At 39.5% G+C, this 17121-nt stretch overlaps 1 protein-coding gene across 1 annotated transcript in view; it reads left to right on the top strand.

The window, feature by feature from the left end:
* LOC148655344 (uncharacterized) overlaps positions 1-8263 on the top strand; it is a 35608-nt gene extending 27345 nt beyond the window's left edge. Inside the window, exon 9 of the mRNA XM_088645894.1 lies at positions 1202-8263. Within this exon, the coding sequence (XP_088502020.1) occupies positions 1202-1516 (315 nt within the window). The 3' untranslated portion in view covers positions 1517-8263. The remainder of the gene's footprint in view (positions 1-1201) is intronic.
* The last annotated feature ends 8858 nt before the right edge of the window (positions 8264-17121 follow it).

The following is a 17121-nucleotide window of genomic DNA, read 5'->3' as shown; positions in this document are numbered from 1 at the left end:
AAAGGCCACTCTTATCCTCCAGCTGGGATTTGTCCTACAATTCAACAAATTTTGATTGCATATTATAGGATAATTATATAAACAAGGCCTTTTTAAAAGGGTTCTGAAAGCTATATTATATTTTTGATGAATACATTTGCTCTATACAGATAGGAAAAATAATTAGGAGATTTCACATGCTGCAGAACAATATCTAGAAAGTACACAGAAGATAAGAGGAAGAGTTCTGCCTCTAAACAATGGTATTAGCAAATAAGTTTATTACATTTCTGGCTTAAGGCATAAGCTGATTAAATAGTGTTGGCATGGGAATGAAATAAAACATGAATCAAATGAATAGGTTTTCTATGAAAATGTCATTTGTGTCTATTTTAAATGAAAATATACAAGAATATATTATTGATTTTTATGCAAATACCCTTTGCAACAGAAAACAATATTTACAATCTTTTTCAGACATCTTTAATATGAATTTTAGGACAACTATAGCCAACTTTGCAATTACAGTATAGCGGCACATACTGTAATTTCAACATTGTTTCACACACGTCATCACTGCAGAGTGTAATGCAGATCTTTAATATTTTCTTTTTTGGATAAAATGGGTGTGTAAGGAGAACATGAAAAGATACTGTAAAAATGTGTAGGGCATGTGTTGAAACGGAGGCTAAAGAAATGTAAATCATGGCAAGAAATATCAGGGGAAGTAAAGGAACGCAGAACTCAGAATGAATGGAGAGATTTAGAAACAAGCTGATCGATCATTGGGAGCAAATGAAAGGCTTGAACCTGGTTTAATTCTGACATCTGGAGCAGGATTCCTTTAACCCTTGTGAAAAGCTGCAGATGGAAAGGTCAGTGTTATCCTGGCTGGGGGAAGTAGAATGGGAAACTGTGATCTTGGAGAGATCTTTGATGTTCCCTGAATCAATCAGCCAGCCATCTTCTTGTTTCCCAGTGCAAATGGCAGAGCTCTTTCTGCAAGCTTACAAAACATGAGCTTTCAGGACAAGCATAACGCCCATTGCATTATTTTGGACAGACCAGAAGGATGTTGTAATAAAATGACGAGTAATTTTCAGAAATTCAAGTATTTTATGGTCTCTTTATTGCTTTTAATATGTTGAAACTCCAGATTATGGGCCTACATACTGTATTGCAGTTCCTATCCAGATGTTTCTTCTGTTACTTTTTTCAACAGAATCCACCTCTAAACACAGGGCAGAATCCTGTGTTCCCGAGGACGTCAACAGAGATGTCACGGCCTTGCAAATCTTTATCCACTTTTGGAAATAGTATCATTCACACTCACAAAGACCACATATGTCTAAATGTTCCTCAAAAGCACAGGCATTTGTTTCCTTCGGGAGAGATAACTGAGAAGGAAACATGCTTCACAAATGCTCATAGTCAGCTTTCACCAGCCAAACCAGGGAAACTTTGTCTCCTACCAGGAGAAGCAAATTATCTCAGCATCCTTCTGTCCTTGCCAGGTGCTTACGATGCTCCTTCATAAAATACTGTAAATGTACTTTGAACATGAGAGATAAGATAAGATCACTGTATTGGCCATATACAATTTTTTGTATTAGGAATTTGTCTTTTTTTGCATACCCCAACTTACTTTCCATGAGACACAGACAAGGAGAGAAGCTACAGTATTTAATTAGACTTTTGTGTCAATTCTTCAATTTATATGCAGGAATAGTGTAATTAGGATATGGTAAAGCACCAACCAAAAACTACAATTATACATCACTGTAACCCCTGTCTTCTGAATAGGTGTGTGTTACAGTAAACATGCTTTACTAGAGAACCATAAAACCTTGAAGACCCTTGGGTTTATCTTCACATTCTTTTATGCTTCAAAAAGCTCAAACCATTGGTACTCGTTGACTGAAACCAAATGATCTATTTGATAAGCAGAGACGTCTGCCTCCTCTGTGTTTTGGTGCGAATGGCTTTTGTTGTGGCATCAAAGTCTCAAAGTGCTCCGAGTCATGTGGCAGAGGGAAATCCAATCAGTCTGCTTTAAGCAGCACAGTTAGCAGGCATAGAATTGGCTCATCTGGATAAACAGTATTTTGACAATGGACATCTGCTCCAGCTTTAATGTTAGAACCTCTGTTACAAAAAGCTATTCAAAGATCTGCCTACTGGAGGATTAAGGCTGGCTCAGAGATGCAGAATGATTGACATCAGCAGCTGTTGCTTCCTCACCCCTTGAATGGCATTTACTATATTTGGTTTCTGCCTTTAGTTAGTTAGTTTATACTACAGTATAATTAGTAATCATCAAATTGGAAAAAATGTGGAGAATGTTGCAGGGTCAAGCAGCACTGAAGTCATCTGAGATTGAAGAGTGTACATTACAATAACTGTAATTATTCAGCAAATAATGAGAGTATTCTGTGTTCTGCTTCAAAAAGGCTTGGCCCATTAAATGGAAATTTAGAAGCAGATGGTGTCATGATTCTGGTCCCTCCCACTTAAGGGCGCTCCGGCTCGTTCACTTTTGAGTTGATTTTGTGCAACTGCTCCCCGTTCCTGCCTCCCTGTAAGAGCCAGACACTCACTCTGTTCCGGGCTCTGACTTGGTGTCCTGAACCAGCGCCTGGTTCCGTTTCCCCTTTCTCCCCCCAACCTTTCTCAGGATCCTGCTCCGGTTTTTAACTTTGTCATGTCTGTCTACAACCCCTCGCCGGATTCCATTCTGGCTTTTAACTTTGTTTTGTTCGTCTTGGATTTATCACACGGCACTGGACTTCCCTTTGGACTTCCGTTTTGGACTGTTCGCCTGGACCACGCCCCCCAGAGCACCTTCATCACGCCCACCGGGTTCCTCTACTAGGCCAGTTCCCCATCTCCTCCCTGTGTGTGTTCACTGCCTTCCGGATTGTGTCGTCTACATAGGGTCCTGAAAGACGCTTCGTAACAGATTGTGGTGTGAAAAACTTCTTGTTCTACACAGGTCAACTGTATTTTCCTATTGCACAGCTACAACGTGAGCACATTCCCTGTTAGACAGGCCACCCACCTTGCTAACATGTGAAATGTTACATAACATCTTTTCTGGAGTGTGTAAATAATAACAACAATAATAATGAAGGCAATCTTTACAATGGATTAACAAAGTCAAACTTAAAAGCTTCACCGCGATCTCGACAGTAAACTAGACTAGGACTTTGACACAGGTTGTAATATTGCCAGGTCCAAAAACAGAAAACAGAGAAGTTCTGTTTTGTTGTGGATTTTCATGTGCTGGAGCCGACACAGCAAGCACAGGGTGCAAGGCAGGATGACAGGACATGTGTTAACACACACATGCACATACACAAAGGTATTTGTCATTCCTTTAATATGAGAAACATTTGTTATTAATTTGTTATTTTTGCATTAGTGGCCACAGTTGTTGCTTCAGCCAGTGTGACCCCAGTAAATATCCAAATCGTCCTCAAGAGCACAACAAAGTTAAAAAGACATGGAAACAGAAAGAGAAACAGAAAATGTCTTCTTTATACAACGGATTGTACAGAACAATCTACCCAAGCAAGAAGGCAGATTCTCTGGATCCTTCAAGAAAACTGCTAGATAACATTTTTGGTTTAATTACTTGCAAACAAATAAGCAAGATGGCCTAGTACATTAAGAAGCACTATAAATATTTTTTACTTAGTACCTAATTTACTACGGATTTGAAATTAATATGAGTAATATATTTTAAACCTCAGTGTGATGATGATCACTTTTTACTTGAGAAAGAGAGTTTAGATGATCCAACTAGTAACTTGCTTGCAACTAGTCTTGCATCACAATATCTTTAAGCGTAAAGACAGAAAATTAGTGCTTGTAAAATGGCTGCATTTACAATAATTAAGCCAATCTTCAAAAGTCTTTGTGATGAAAATTGCATTACATTTTTGTAGTATCATTGTAACACTTCGACATATAGAAAGAAATGAATGCTTATAGAGATTTACCCATAAATTTACTTAAAATAGGATTTACAAAGTAAAAAAGAGACTGATAATTATCACTGGTACTGTATGCAGTTATTCCAGTTTCAGCCTGTTGTTTACTGGACATATGTTTTGCTTCAGTGACTCTTGAGAGAGGGAGAGGGTGAACTCATTTTGACTTGCGCAAACATGATGTTGGACAATTGCAATACAAATACCTACAATTAATAAAAAATATTGTGTGTGTGCAAAAGAAAGCAATATACTGTATGTAAAGAATGTTATCAGTGTGAATATAAATAATTTTCAAAAAGACTGCAGTCATTCCAAATGAAGATGTCAAGCACAGTTAAAAGAAACAATCAGATCAGAATGTACCTAATAATTCTGCCTCTTTGCTTGCAAACCAGGCCTGTTTCTTTCGCATTCAAATAGTTTTGGTTGTAAATATCCTTGCATGAATTTATACAGTTCATTTATATAGCAATTTGTTGTCATTTATTGGCTCATGAAATGAACATCCCCAGCAAATAGATCATTCTCTAGGTATTGAAGCTCTGAGCACAGCCAACAGATAACAACATGAGTGCTTTGCAAAAAAACAAATGCTGAAAATACCACCTAAGCACTGAATAATGGAAACATTGAAAACCGCATAAAACAAATATTTTACAAATATCTGACAAGGAACATACTGTAGTTAGCGTACTTTGTAACAGTAACAATATCTGTGAAGACAAAATTACCATACGTACATGACCAGGTTCAGCCCATCTATCAGGTGATGACTGTGGGTTGTGTCATTAAAAGAATTTTGAATCCACATATTCTTCAATTCAGATCTCAAAAAACCCTAGTAACTCTTCCAAAAAAGACTTGGTATTTTTATCATTGCAATAAAACATGTACAGTAGCATTATTATAGTACTTGTTTGTCAAATCTTGATTAGTGACTGAGTCTTTTTGAATTTCTGCAACTTCTACAGTCTGTGCTTACTTGGTATCATCTGCAGACTAGTTTACTAACTATTCCAGAATCCAGATCACTGATCTAGATTAGGAAGAACAGTGGTCCTAGTATTGATCCCAATACTCCCTTAATTGCATACCATTATGAGCACTCATTCTGTTTCTTACCAAGATAATCCAAATTAATGCATTACATTGAATGCTTTGAATGCTTATGTTTTACAGTTTAAGTATTTAGAATCTTTTCTGTGGAACTTCGTCAGAAACTTTCTGAAACCCTTTTATCAACACCATGTCATAGACTACTGTATATTTGTATTCACACTGTTGCCTTTTCCATGTTGACTAAACTTATGTGCAGTGGTTCTCAAGCCTGGTCCTAGAATCCCTCTGTGTGTGCTGGTTTTTGTTCCAGCTGATTATGTGCTATTACTGGTCTGCTGGCTGGTTTAAATGTTTTTCTGCACTAAGACTTTTATTTCATAAATACCCTAACTTGCTTTATATTTAATTACTTCAGTACACCAAACTTTATGAAGTCACTTTTCAGCTTTCTAATTAAGACTTTGCTCTCTTATTTCTGCTTAAACAGCTCCTAATACAAGTAGGTGATCAATTGATGATAGACACAGCTAGACACTGTTTTGGACAACTCCCACAGTTAGTGTTTGACTTCAGTTGGTTACATTTCAGCTCATACACTTGAGTGAGAAAAATCCTGAAACTTGCTAATTAGCACAGGGTTTATGCCAATTAAAAATATTAGTCCATGTTTAAAGAGCTAAAAGCAAATGTAAGGAATATACCTCAAATAGAAAATTTACATAATGTCACCTGTGATTAAGAACTTGGCTGGAGAAAAAAAAACAAGGGGACAGAAAGGTAATCCAGAACGAGGACTGAGAACTAGTATCTAAAAAGCATACAGAGGATCCTTCAGTATAATATTAATTATTGTTCCCATAACCTTTCATTGAATTGATTTAAGACTATTTTGGTGCAACTAGGTTGTATTGCGTTCCAGTGGATGGGTGCTACAGTAGCAGTTTTCTAATGAATGGGTTCTAATCAACGTGCTAAGCTTAAAGTTAGGAGAGCTGCTTTCAATTCTGGCTACATGGATTGATATTAAAAATCCAGATACAACCTCAGAAAAGCCATCAAAATAGCTAAATACAACTATAGAGTTAAATTAGAGTCATATTATCATGGCTGCAGTCCCCGGAACATGTGGAGTGGAATACACACCATTACAGACAACAAAGCGCAACTCGGCTATATCACACAACAGTCTGCCTTTCTTCCTGATGAGCTAAATTCATTCTATGTTCTGTTTGAGAACATAACACAATAACGCTGATCCAGCCAGGAGGATGCCAGTAACCCAAGGTGAATACCCACTGATCATATCCAGAGCAGATGTGTGTAAAGTTTTTAAAAAGACTGTGCATGTGCAGACCAGCTGGCAGATGTCTTCTCGGACATATTCAATCTTTCTCTCCGAAAAGACATCAAGATAGGGCGGAGCAGTGGCACTGTGGCTAAGGCTATGCGTCTGTGGCAAGAAGGCTGCTGGTTCAAATCCCTTCACCCCAACTGCTCCAGGGGTGCCATATAAATGGCTGACCCTGCACTCTGACCCCAAGCTTCTCTCCCTGTCTGTGTGTCCCATGGAGAGCAGGCTGGGCTTTGCGAAAAGACAAATTCCTAATGCAAGAAAATTGTATACAGTATGGCCAATAAAGTGATCTACTGTATCTATCTATCTTGCTCAGTCTATAGTTCCTTCCTGCTTTAAGAAAACCACCATTGTTCCTGTCCCTAAGAAACCCAGAGTCAGTTGCCTGAATGACTACTGCCCAGTTGCACTCACATCAGTTATCATGAATTGCTTTGACTGGCTGGTCAAAGCATACATCACCTCTTCATTGCCTGATACCCTAGACCCACTGCAATTTGCGTATCGCCAGAACAGGTCAACCGAGATGCTAATCGCCACTGCCCTCCATACTGCCCTTTCAAACCTGGATAAGAAAGGAACATACTGTATGTGAGAATGCTGTTTGTTGATTACAGCTCAGCATTTAACACCATAGTGCCCTCAAAGCTCGTCATCAAGCTCCAGGACCTGGGACTGAACACCTCCCTCTGTAACTGGATCCTGGACTTCCTGACAGAACGTCCACAGGTGGTGAGGGTGGGTACCAACATATCCTCTACCCTGACTCTAAACACTGGAGTCCCCCAAGGCTGTGTGCTTAGCCCTGTCCTCTACTCTTTATTTACCCATGATTGTGTCGCCAGGCATAACTCAAACTCCATCATGAAGTTTGTGGGCGGTACAACAGTCATCGGCCTGATCACAGATGATGAAGAGTCTGCGTACAGGGAATAGGTTGAAAACCTCGCAGCATGGTGCCAGGAGAACCACCTCTCTCTGAACATCAGTTAGACTAAGGAGGTGATTGTGAAGACCAGGGAGGAGATCACACACCTATCTAAATCAATGGGACTGCAGTGGAGAGGGTCAGCAGTTTTAAGTTCCTGGGAGTTAACATCTCAGAGGACTTAACCTGGACCCACCACACCAACACCGTGGTTAAAACAGCACGGCAGCACCTATTGTATCTCCGTAGGCTAAAGAAGTTTGGCATGCCGTCACATATTGAGGCCAACTTCTACAGGTGCCCTATTGAGAGCATCCTGACCGGCTGCATCACTGCCTGGTATGGGAGCTGCTCCACCCGGGATCGCAAAGTACTGCAGAGGTGGTGAAGTCAGTGCAGCTCATTACCGGCAGTGAGCTACCAAACATCCAGGATATCTACTCAGCTAGATGTCTTAAGAAGGGCAGGTCTATTCCCAAGGACCCCAGTCATCCAAATCATAAACTGTTTCCTGGTAAATGGTATTGAAGCATGTAGTCAAAGTCCAGATTGCGGAACAGCTTCTACCTCCAGGCAATAAGACTGCTAAACAGCCAAGCTGCAGTCACTTTCAGCCACCACCCTAAGGGTCTTTGTTAAATGGTCAGGTTACATGGACATACAGTTTTCCACTGTATTTGGCACACTTCATATTGCACTATTTGGAAATAATGCATTGCACACACCCTGGATATGTTGCAGTTCTATTTATATAGAGTTTTATCATTAGTTTTTTTAATTCAATTTTTATTGCACTATTATTATGTAACTTTACTCTGTAAATTTTAATTTTGTGATTTTTATTATTATTTCCCCCTGGTGAGCTCGCAGAAAAGACATTTCATCACCAGCAATTACTGCTGCAGGCTGTATTGTTGTGTATTTGATAAATAAACTTTGATTGATTGATCGATTGATTGATTGGGTAATTCCCCAGCCTTGAGGTTGTTAATGATGGCCTATGAATAACAGCTCTTGTTTACCTAAGCTCAGGAATCAGTACTAGGACTACTGCTCTTCCTAATATTCATCAATGATCCAGAGTCCTGAATGGTTAGAAAACTAGTTTTTCTTCACCCACCTTCCATCCTTCTCTGTCTTTAATTGAAAAAAGTGGAACAGTTGCAGGATGTGCAGTTTCTTGACAGATTCGTTTCTAAACGCTTGCTTTGGATATTGGATTCAGCTACATTAATAAAAACAATATTATAACTTAAAATGTAAACAAGTGAATGTCACCCCAATTCTATTTTTTTTCTTATTTAGTGTCTGTTTTGATACTGTACGTACCTCCACTTACATTTTTCTTATTGACAACTGGCAGAATCAACTCTGTAGAACCTCTTTACACAGAGGGTGGTGGAACAAGCCAGCCTGTCATGTTGTTGAATGCTGATATTGTGGTGTCTTCCAACAAAAAGCTGGCAGAGATCCTTGGATGCTGTTAGCAACCAAACACCTTATGTTCTTGCATTCAACAAGGTCTTTGCTATTTGTACAGATACAGCGTATACGAAGCAGAAGGTGGTGCTTCGCTATCTAATGAGCAATGATGGATTTGGTTTCCTTCCAATGGTCAGAGTCTGTCGGAATAAATAAAAGAAGATCATTATTGCATAATTTCGTCTCTAATCCAGAAACTAAAATTGTTCAGCATGCATAAGAAATTTCACCGTTGTTCTCTGTTAAACGGAGGATTATGTCTCTAAAGCACAGCAGCTACGAGGAAGCTCCTGTGGCGTTGAAGGTAAAATAAAGTCTATTAATGAATGGAAGATAATGCGTTTGAGTAATTATTATTTTTGCAGATCAATGGTCACCTCTAATATATATACAGTATATTTAAAAAATGGTCAATTAAAGATTTGTGGATGTCAGAATACCAGAATTTCATAATTCATGCTGACATTGAATATCATTAATGATAAATGCCCCTTTTATATGGCTCTTCAACTATTCCGTTTCATTTTATTATTTTTTTCAAATAAAAAGTACAGCAACTTCCCTATGTTCCTTAATGTATAGGGAGAACTGGAATTATTTTCCCAAAATGTTGAATTTTTTAGATTTGATTTAGATATAGAAATAACCCCAAAACATAAAAGATTATCCTTCCGTATAGAGTGACTGTCCTCTGTCTCTTATTGCTGGGACTACTCTGTGTGCCTGTTTGACTGATAAGCTCAATCTAAAACAAATGCAATTAAAACAAGTATATTTTAAGAAAATTAGCTTTAAAGGACTCCAATGCAAATAGATAAAACTTCAAATTCATTACACAAATTGATCCAATTTTGCAAGGCCAAGAACAGTTTAATACTTGAGATTAAGTAATCTCAGCAACCTTTCATTTAAATGCCTAACTCCCAGCGAACAGTTCAAGCTTCATTAGGTAGGACTGCATGCAGGGTCAGAGAGACAAATTCTACTTAAACTTAGCAAGAAAAAGATCAAGACTCCAGCACAAAATTAATCTCTTGATGAATACCTTGATTGGGATTCATGCTCACATCTTCAGTATTCTGTAATTCTTTTGAGTAGTTTACGATAATGGCCTTACTCACTGCATTGCATAAATCAAAACAAATGCTGTGGAACAATTTCTTTATTTTTCGAAAGCATAATGCCTGTTGACCTTCATCATGGCCTATCAAAACAATTCCCTGCTGTGAATGTGGTGACAAATTTGTTCTTGTGCATTATAAAAGTAGCCATTATAGAAAATTGCTTGTAGGGTTTAATGATTACACAAAAAAAGAAAGTGCTAACATTGGAAATCACATTTTTTAGATGCAGCTAATATTACAGAATTCTTCTGTTGATGAAGTGCATTTGAAAACATTAATCAGCAAGCAATTTACTTATTTTTGCAAAGCATTACATATTACAGAGTCAAAAAGGTTTCAGCCTCTTTGTTGCTATGTATTTTTAAACAGTTTCCTGGAATATTCAATTGTGCAATTTAATCAATTTCACTTACGCTTTGAATACTGACTGCCTCAGAACTGTTCAGTCACAAGGGGGCTTTCTCACAGATTTTGACAAACTCATTGTTGTGACACATCAACCAGAGGAAGTGCTTTACTCTGTAGAAAGCTGATGTGGGTAACTGCATTAGGTGAGTAGTTCACTGCAGGCAGCAGATTTGGTTCAAAGCCTACCTGTGTTAGACCTGTTGTAAGATTTCTTTAGTAGTGTCAACTTGCAGGCTCTAAGAATTCATCCAAAGCGATGTTTCAGCAGTTCAGTCAGAAAGGCAGCTACTGTACGTACTATACCAGAAAACCCAGTCCTGTCTCTCACTGAAGAGTTCTGATAACTACTTGAATAACCACATCAGCAAGAGCCCCCGGTACTCATTTGAAAATGAATGATCAGCACCCTTGAATCAGCACCAAGAAAGGAATTTTGAAAGGTGATTCAATAGCTCATTTCATTCACTTCACTCCCCCTCATCCTGCTGAGGCTTCACTTTACTTTACTTCCCCTGACAGGGACAATAGCAGACAAACTGTGCTCCATCCCAGGATGGATTACTGGTTAAACAAGCCAAATAAGTTAACTCAAAGGCAAGAGTACATGGATCTGTGAGGTCAATGGAAAAAATAGTCCCCCATAGCTTTGTACTAACAAGAAATGAATGCTAAAGTATGTAACACTGTAGCTTTAAAAGTAATTGTGCTAATGAATGACTAGTTGTAATTTTATATCATCACATTGATACAATAATATTTCTGGGTTAGTAAAGATAATACAAATAGCCATTTATAAGGTTGATGCATACTGTACAAAAACATGACTTGTAGAAATGTGGTGCTCTCTTCATCCTGATCAGTACCTGGATGGGAGATCTCCTGGGAAAAACTAAGGTTGCTGCTGGAAGATGCGTTAGTGGGACCAGTAGGGGGCGCTCACCCTGCGGTCCATGTGGGTCCTAATGCCCCAGTATAGTGACAGGGACACTATACTGTAAAAAGGTGCTGTCCTTCAGAGGAGACATAAAACTGAGGTTCTGACTCTTTGTGGCCATTAAAAATCCTAAGGCACTTCTTGAAAAGAGTGGGGGTGTTTCCCCAAATTTCCCATTGGCCCTTACCAATCATCATCATTGGCAAACTCCATAGCGGAGCGTAGCGGTGTCCATGATGCGTCGCCTGCCGTCCAAGCCGTGTACAGGCCTATAGTCAAAGGTTTCAGGTCGTCCTCCACGGTGTGAAGCCAGGTCTGGCTGGGTCTGTCCCTTGGTCTCTGGGGTTTCTGATGTGCCGCAGCTGTCGAGCGATGATGAAGATCCCGACACGGGGCAGCTCGTGCGGAGTCGCCTCGCGTTGATCGAACGGGAGACTGGTTGACAACCGGTGGTGCGTTGAACTACCGCATGCGTTGCGTGTCTGGTACAGGGGATCGGCAGGATCTTCTGCAGGCACCACATGTCGCATGCGTCCAGCCGAGCGCATAAATATTTGGTCAGCAACCACGTCTCGCATCTGAAGAGCATTACTGAGGTCTGATCATGGTGCCACACTACCTTTAGCGTCATAGTAGAAGGGCCTGTGGGCCCAGAGTGTGCATGGGCAATGGGAACAAATGCAAGTCGAATTACATCATGGCAGCACAGTAAATAGTTTTAATAACATTTCTACACAGGTAGACACCTAGTAAGACATGGACTAATTTCTCTAATCCTCTTCATGCTCACTGTGGATCCTTGACTTCAGTAGAATGGCTCAGAGAACTGGCACACTTGAAATACAGTGTACACTGACTCCAATGGAAAATTAACACAGTAGGAATAGTTTGTGGATTTATTTAAGGTTCAAACAATATCCTTCCTAAATGAAGTCATTACAATACATGTATTAGCCTGCTAGCCCTGCTCTCACACCATACCCTTAGATGCATAAAACACACTAATTGAACGCTTGTGAGAATTCTGCATTTCAAACAAATCTATCACTCAAACGCATGTGAGACTATTTAACCAAGAAAATTATTTCCAAGCATTTGAGTGTCTGAGGCCTCTAGTAACAGATCCATCATTGTTTCAGTATATATTAATTTCCATGAAGAAACCAGACAGACTAATGTCTCCATATTAAAATGAATGTGCTTCCTCGCTTGAATTGTTTGAAATCTTAAGGATTCCCCTATGTCCTCCACTTACACTATTGCGACAGACAGTATTCTAGAGTTTCCAAATTCATATACTGTACATATAGACGGTAATGTGATGGCATAGAAGATTTTCCTTCCTCTCTACAGCATGAAAGGTTTGCAGGAGGTTAGGTTTTGACTGATTTTGTTCTGTGTGCATTGTCTGCTTGGTTAAACAATGACATTGCCGTGTCTTGGAGTCAACCTTTAGAACATCTACTCTATTCTCACCATACAGACTTCAAGATCACAATTAATTAAGACTTGATCTTCAACACAAAGTCTCTTAAAATCATCAAAAACATGACGAATCTACTTACACTCCTAATTATCACAACCATTAACTCCTTACAGGCCATTCTCCTTTCTCTTTTGACAAGGGGATTCACTTTCTTACAGATTTCTTCAGTGACTGATATGCAATATGATATTTTAACCATTGAATGATCCACATACTGTAAGTCTCCTTCACAGAGTGTATTGGACCACTTGTGGATGGTATCTTAGAAGACTGGTTCTGTTATACAGGATGGGGAATAACAGGTTGGAGAAGACTGCTTCAGGGTTATTGACAGCCTTATTGCCCTTTTCACTACAGTGGGGTGATCTAGTCACAGAGCAATAGAAAAACTAGAAAGTCAGACTCAGGCATCCACAGAGGGAACAGAGGGAACAAGAGCTTCTGCTCACTCTGATAGTGGAGGAGGAAAGAGTGAGCCTATTAAGGGGTAAAGGGGAGAGGTCATGAGGACAGTCCAATGTGAGGGGTGGTGAATGCTATGGTACAGTTGTACATGTTCTGGGAGTGTCCAGATTTTCTTAATTAGTTCTGCAAATAGGTCTCTCCCTGTTGGTCCTTCCATTCTAAATAGGGATGTTCTCTGTTTCACTGAGCTATTAGCCTTTGCATTCCCTCTTCTGGTATTGCTGGATCCTGCCCATCAATGTCCTGATATCATTTACAGGACATGGGATATTCGACTGCCAGGATGCATCCTGCCAGCAGGGGGAGTGTGGAACCTTAGCAAGCTGCTGATACAGTCAAGCTTGTGTGGGAATTCGACTGTAGCTGTTTGAACTTTAAGGGGTCCTTAGGTGAAAGGTCAGAGAGCAGCACCACAAGAAGGTATCAGCGAGGAAGATTTGTATGAGATGGTGAATGGTTATTTTTCTTTTATTGTTTGGGAAGAGGTAAAAACAGATCTCCAATTTCGTGCTTTTTAACATTGCTTTCTTGTTACAGTGATAATGACTGTTTCTGTGATATTACACTTATCTTCAAGGGACACTCTATGCTAAACCAATCATCGCATCTCAGTGTGTTTCGTAAGAGCAGCATCTACTCAATGATAAACAAATTTCATTATGGGAAAGAAATATGTCAGAAGAAATATGTTTGTGAAGCACATTAATGAAAGATGATTTAAATTTAAAACTCCAGGAGGTGCAATTTATATTTGGAGACAGCAGTATGAGTGCTTTTCCTCTGGTAAGGCATAAATACGACAGATGCCATAAAAGTCAACAGGGCTATCGGAGATGCAAGATACGAGCTATCGGAGATGTATTTTAGAGCAGGCATGTCTCCATGAAGCCAAGGGTACTGACCTGGTTACAGAAATGTAGAATGCATTCATACGCCTTAAGCGCACTTGCATTAAGATGAACATATTTGAAGATAAGTGGCGTCGTGCCAGAAGCTTGGACCTAGTGCAAGTTTAATATTTTGTCGGAAATCATGTTATATAAAATGCTGTGACATTTAATTTTTCTGTGCAGTTGCTAGGTTTGGTGTGGCATGGTTGTAGCTGCAGTGTCACAGATCTCTGGTCCTGGGTGCTGCTCTGGGTGGGGCTATATTCAATTGGCACATTTCAGCAAGAGTAAGCTGCTTGTAATCCAGCCCTCCCTGCCGTAGAAGATCTCTTACAATGCTGATCACAAGAGAGATACTGCAGGACAAGGCTCGGGTGAAGCAGCAAGACACTTACTGTTCATTATTATATCATGATATTGACCCAGAGCACGTTTTAGATAATAAAGAAGCTTACCTGCACACACATTGCTTTACCTTGAATATCAAGGTCTGATATTTTAAGTCTGAAAGTCAAACATGTTGAACATTTACCCAACAACAAAGTCATGAGAAACGTTATAATAAGAAAAATGTATTTAAGTTTTTCAGGAGATTTCTTTGGATTATTGCTCGATCTGTAACTAGAGGTGAAGATATTTTTTACTAACCATCAGTAATTCTTTAAAAGGGCATTATGACAATTAAATTATGATAGTACAAATACAGTGTGATACAGGCTGTCACACAGTTGTTGATACACAGTATATGCTCAGCTTTCTTAATTCTTTATGACAGATCACCCTGGGTACATGGGGGAAGCCATCATCAAAAGTGTCTCTGTCGTTAGCTCAGATATATAAAAATAGATATGATATACTGTAGATATGATAGATATGATATATCATTTTAACCCCCATCCATTTCTCTTGTCTTTTCAAGTGCGTGGAATTACAAAAATAGGAAGTGATTAAACACATGATAACAAATACAGTAGTTTCACGTGCCTGCCTGTAAGAAGGTAGTTAGCTAATGAATGGCTTATATTAAGCAAGAATGGAAGACATTAGCTGTAGAACGCACAAAATTGATTCTCCAAAACGAATTACACTGCAATTAGTCCTGATTGAAAGTAGTCTCTTGGCAGTTAGGGGTACCCAAGCAGTTACAATTGTTTCTTCTTTTTCTGATTTAATGTTCACACTAAGGATTTTGTTTTGGATCTGACTCAACAGGTAGCACCAGCACATATGCAAAGACCACTCAGCAGAAATGGCACACTGCCCGGATGTCAGGGTGTGATCATTGCCTAATCATGAGAAACAAAACATGCACATTTAGGTGGTAGAAGAAGTGGTCCCTTGCTACACATCATATTCTCTACATTTCACAGAATGATCGTTCATCTGGAACCTTTTTCTAGAAAAAGCAACCACTTCGTTCTAACTATTCCTTACAATTCTCACAAGGGCGTCATGCTTTTCCAGTAATCTCATGTACTGTATTGCATCTCGTGAAGAAAGTGCCCTGCTAGTTACACTGGGAAACAGGAAGAAGGCTGGCTGACCAGGGAACACAGAGCCGGTTTCTGCTGCTCATGATTACACTGAGCTTTTTGTCTGCATCCTTTCATGGGGAGTCAAAGACTCCTACTCCAGAAATCCATATGAAACTTAAATTATCTTTACATCTACGGTACACTGAAACATCAGCTGTTCTGCACACTACTGAAATGAATTCTGTCTGTGTGTATTGATTCGATTATTTTTAGGGTTAATTTGCTTATTTACAGTGCCAGTAGGCTTTTCTTATCAGTCTTATCATTCTGGTGCACTGACTATCAGCCACTGAAATTAAGGTGATGTCCTCTGTTCATTCACTCTTTTCTGATTTACATTCCAGAAGACCTCATAATTAAACCAACAGCAGGTTCTGATGTTGTCTCATTATGCTGTTTAAACTTTTGGTTCTTATCAGACCCCTCATGCCCTGAATGATAAGGAACTCGAACACAGATCGAGTCTCACAGATGCACTGAGTACGTAAAGTCTGACACGCAGTCCTTTCAGAACACTGCTGTCTTTTAGAAATGCATGCAATTTACTCACTTTGATTGGAATTGGTGACATATCAGTAGCACCACAAACGTTATAAGAACACATTAATAAGGATTGACTGTGTAGATTACTGTATGTTGACACATTAGCATGAGTAAACCATTACTTGCTCTCAAATTTATTGGCTTGTTCATTCAGTGAGATGATGTCTATCAGAAAGCTATGCTAATGGAAGCCAGCCTGATGGTGTGTTTTATATTATTTCGTCTCATCCTGGGGTTAATCCTGCATCAGCAAGGTCCACTTGTCGGCACGCCCGTCTCCATTTGGTGGTTTGAACCAAATCTTTGAGCTGACGTTGCCATTACATGCGACCGAGAACAAAGTAATGTAGCCAAGTCATAGGGGGATTATAAGGAGGCATGGGAAATTTGGCCAGGACGCTGGGGTTACACCCCTACTCTTTTCGAGAAACACCCTGGGATTTTTAATGACCACAGAGAGTCAGGACCTCAGTTTTACATCTCATCAGAAAGACAGTGCTTGTTTACAGTATAGCGTCCCCCTCACTATAATGGGGCATTAGGACCCACATAGACTGCAGGGTGAGCGCCCCCTGCTGACCTCACTAACACCTCTTCCAGCAGCAACCTTAGTTTTTTTACATTAGGACCCACATAGACCGCAGGGTGAGCGCCCCCTGCTGGCCTCACTAACACCTCTTTTAGCAGCAGCCTTAGTTTTTCCCAGGAGGTCTCCCATCCAGGTACTGACCAGGCTCCCACCTGCTTAGCTTCAGTGGGCTGCCAATTGTAAGTTGCAGGGTGACATGGCTGCTGGCGGTGTGGCTTATATTATTAAAAGTATAAAAAGAAACATATTATGTGTATTCAGGTAATTCCATATGTTAGTTTTAACACTTGATATCACTGCATTAAATAGATGTATTTATCAATTATTATTCATTATTTTGCAGTAAATAC

Source organism: Lepisosteus platostomus, chromosome 9 (assembly GCF_059453375.1).
Source record: "Lepisosteus platostomus isolate fLepPlt1 chromosome 9, fLepPlt1.hap1, whole genome shotgun sequence".
Classification (NCBI taxonomy): Eukaryota; Metazoa; Chordata; class Actinopteri; order Semionotiformes; family Lepisosteidae; genus Lepisosteus; species Lepisosteus platostomus.
The sequence above is the reverse complement of the archived record's forward strand: the minus strand, read 5'-3'. Positions and strand labels throughout refer to the sequence as shown.